The sequence below is a fragment of the Galeopterus variegatus genome, unplaced genomic scaffold (assembly GCF_000696425.1).
Source record: "Galeopterus variegatus unplaced genomic scaffold, G_variegatus-3.0.2 Scaffold24589, whole genome shotgun sequence".
Lineage (NCBI taxonomy): Eukaryota > Metazoa > Chordata > Mammalia > Dermoptera > Cynocephalidae > Galeopterus > Galeopterus variegatus.
The window spans coordinates 2123-5508 of NW_007750700.1; the positions used below are offsets into that span (position 1 = coordinate 2123).

The 3386-nt window shown below is 42.5% G+C and overlaps 1 protein-coding gene and 2 non-coding genes across 3 annotated transcripts in view; 1 reads left to right on the top strand and 2 right to left on the bottom strand.

The window, feature by feature from the left end:
- Positions 1 to 1988, bottom strand: part of LOC103583586 (transmembrane protein 231-like) — a gene marked incomplete at its 5' end in the record, with an annotated part of 4070 nt that extends 2082 nt beyond the window's left edge. Inside the window, 3 exons of the mRNA XM_008564862.1 lie at positions 969 to 1065; positions 1132 to 1275; positions 1860 to 1988. Coding sequence (XP_008563084.1) covers positions 969 to 1065; positions 1132 to 1275; positions 1860 to 1988 — 370 coding nt within the window. The remainder of the gene's footprint in view (positions 1 to 968; positions 1066 to 1131; positions 1276 to 1859) is intronic.
- On the top strand, positions 188 to 262 carry TRNAI-GAU. Its single transcript has one exon. It is a non-coding gene; the product is annotated as a tRNA-Ile (tRNA).
- Positions 1989 to 2521: 533 nt separating the features above from the next.
- On the bottom strand, positions 2522 to 2596 carry TRNAI-GAU. The gene has a single exon. It is a non-coding gene; the product is annotated as a tRNA-Ile (tRNA).
- Positions 2597 to 3386: the final 790 nt, after the last annotated feature.

The following is a 3386-nucleotide window of genomic DNA, read 5'->3' on the forward strand; positions in this document are numbered from 1 at the left end:
TAAAGGTCAGGGATTAGTGACTGGATCCATGAGTTCTGGACTCAGACAGTTCCTGGCTGTGTTACTTTTAAGCTGTGGGACTTCGGGAAAATTAATCAGTAAATCCCAGTTTCCTCATGTGCAAAATGAGAGTTCCTTCTTTCAACAAATATCAATGCTGAATATCAAAAATTAGAGCTTATGGGTTGGCCAGTTAGCTCACTTGGTTAGAGCATGGTGCTGATAACACCAAGGTCAAGGGTTCAGATCCCCTTACTGGCCAGCCACTGAAAAACAAAAAAAAAAGAAGAGAGCTTATAATGTGCCCAGTGTTGTTTTAGCCACTGGAGTGATAGTATACAAGATATCAGTGCTTTTAACACTGAAGTAGACAACAAATAAACCAAAAACATATCATTACCATGTCAGGTGGCAGTAGGGAAAGTAAATCTGGGTGAGGGATGCTGGAGGGGGGCAGGATGCTATTTGAGAGAGAAGGGTAAGGGAAGGCCTGTGCTCAGGGACATTTGAACAGGGACCTGAATGGAGTGATTGAATAAGCTACGTGGACACCTGATAGAGGGAATGGCAAGTGCAAAAGCGTGGAGGGGGGAGCTGCTTTGTGGGTTTGAAGAACAACAAAGGGCCAGTGTGGCTGGAATGAAGCAAGGGCAACAGGGATAGGACAAGTGGCTGGAGCTGGGAAATGACAAATGTAGGCATCTCATGAGGTTGCTGTGATGATTAAAAGAGATGATGCATGTAAACTTCTCAACTCAGGGCTGGCACACATTATCTGTTCAATAAATGGGGGCTTGTATTCTTTTGGAAATGTTTTACATAAACTGGAAAAGATCACTTGGAATACACAGGGGGTGTGTGCACATGTGCAAGTGTGTGTGTGTGTTTACCCCACACAGTAAACAATTTCGTTCTTTGATAAAGGCAAAGACAGTTTTCTTTCTTTCTTGGTGTAAATAAAAGTGCACCTTCCCCATATTTTGAAAGAATCCATAGCAAGAATTCTTCAGAAGTTCTCGTGTGTGCCACCCACAGAAATGCTACTTCCAACTTTGATTTCTCCCTCTTCAAAAAATTGATAAACAGTAATATACAGAAACAAAGGAGCTGGATGACGAGAAGCACCCTTACGTTGTATCGGACATCTAGGCCACCACAGCTGAGCGGCTGCTTCTGCTGCAGCCTCAGGTCTCCATTCACATATAACTGGGACCCAGGAACAGCAAAGGAGGACTGGAGGAACGCCATACTCTGCATCATGAATGTTGACATTCTCTGAAATCATGAGAAGGAGAGACAATACCAACTGCTGGCAGATTTGAAAGGCTCTGGCTGGGTTCTAAGAGTCGTCTGTCTGTGGCTGAAGCTTAACGGGCCCTCACATACCTGGTTTAGCCATGAGGAAACACTCTGCCCAGAACTCTCTGAGCTATTAATAGCTCATTTATTATAACTCCAGTGAGAAACATTTGATTTGCCTAAGTTAAATCCCAAACTATACCCCAGAAAAGAGCCTTCTACAGTGTGGGTCTTCCTAAAAATCAGAAGGAGGGCTCTGTTTTATTAAAAGACAAATGGAGGGCTGGCCCATGGCTCACTTGGAACACCAAGGCCATGGGTTTGGATCCCAATATAGGGATGGCCGGTTAGCTCGCTTGGGAGAGCGTGGTGCTGACAACACCAAGTCAAGGGTTAAGATCCCCTTAACCAGTCATCTTTATTTAAAAACAAAAAAGACAAATGGTCCTATACTGGCCAGCCCCCCCCCCCCAAAAAAAAAAAATCAAATAAAATCAAATAGAATAGAATAAAATAAAAGACAAATGGGAAAGGACGGGCCTCCCCAAGAACTGACTCACGTGCAATTGGTAGGAGAAAGTCAAGATGAGCTGCACACCAAGAACATGCTCCGTGGACTGCAGGGGAAGCTCCAGTTTAAAATGTAACATGTCCATTTTCCCATCCTGGTTCCTGTCCTCTTCTCTAGTCTAGGAAACCCAAAGAGGGCCAGCGGACCTGGTCTTTAGTAAGTCTGGGAAGAATCCGCATCACTTCAGTACATACACAATGACCCACTATCCTGTTGTACACAGACATTATCTCCCTCACCAAAAGAAAGAGAAAAACAAGCAGGTGTTAAGCGGATCAACACTGGGGAAAGAGACACAACGTACCCTTGAACTTCATATTTGTGCCTCTCAAATGTTCACAGGCCAAAATGAATAGGAACTTGAAGTGTCAATAACAACTATAAACACTTGGATAGCATTTGCCTCTTTCTGCTGTCTCATTGGATCTGTTTGTTTTGTTACTGGATCTTTAGGGTTGTTACTGGTGGTTTTTTTTCTTTGTTTTAAAAATGCCTGTATTTGTATGAAAAAAATAGCACATCACAATTGTCTTCCATTTCTTTAGAAATCAGCTTTTTAGAATAGATAAAAACCTAATCCTAATCATTAGGCATTCCCCAAACAAACTCAACAGAAAACCCCCAAGCTCTATTCATACTTTTTTTGGCAGCTGGTCGGTATGGGGATCTGAACCCTTGACCTTGGTGTTATCAACCCCACGCTCTAACCAACTGAGATAACCGACCTGCCCTACTTACACGTTCTTAAACCACAAGTGTCTTTGCTTCACATTCTTGATGTTGGACCTCATCTCATCATTCATGTCAGGACTCTAAAGCCTTGTGCATCTTTTAGTACCAATCAATAAAATGAAACAGGAAGCTAAGTGAAATCAGCAAGGCATTAAAACCACAGATATTTTATAAATTATGGACATGAAAGTAAGGAAAACAGAGACCTGAGGAGGGAAAAAGACAAATTACAGCTCATAGATCATATGTAGGCAGTTAAAAAAAATTGGTTGCCAGTCCTGCCATCCACCATCTTGCCTCACAGTGATCCTAAAATGACTAGCAAGAAAGGACAGTTACCGAAATGTGACCACTGTTGACATGATTCCTCGACACAACTCTGGATCTTGTTGCTACAACTGATCCTTTCCCAGAAGGATTCTACTATGGTATATCAGCACTCCCATCTGAATCCTCCATCTACTGATTCATTTTGCTTTCCACCATCACCATTACGTGCAGAAGAGGTTTTTTGTTCTTTTTCAGACTCATAAGGTCATTTGAGATGAAGATATCTCAGCTTTCAGAAACTTTCAATCATTTCTTTCCTTCTAGACAATAACGTCCTTATCCTAGGCCTAGTTATAGAGAAACCTGCCCTCCTTGTTCTGTTTGATACTATTCTCTCTGTCCTGTTCCATCAGCTTCACAGGTGTAGCAGAGGGATATCTGCTACCAGTGCTGATGATCAAGTTACTGAGTCATGAGTAGGATGGAAAAGAGGCTCCCTTGTCTTCCTGTGAAT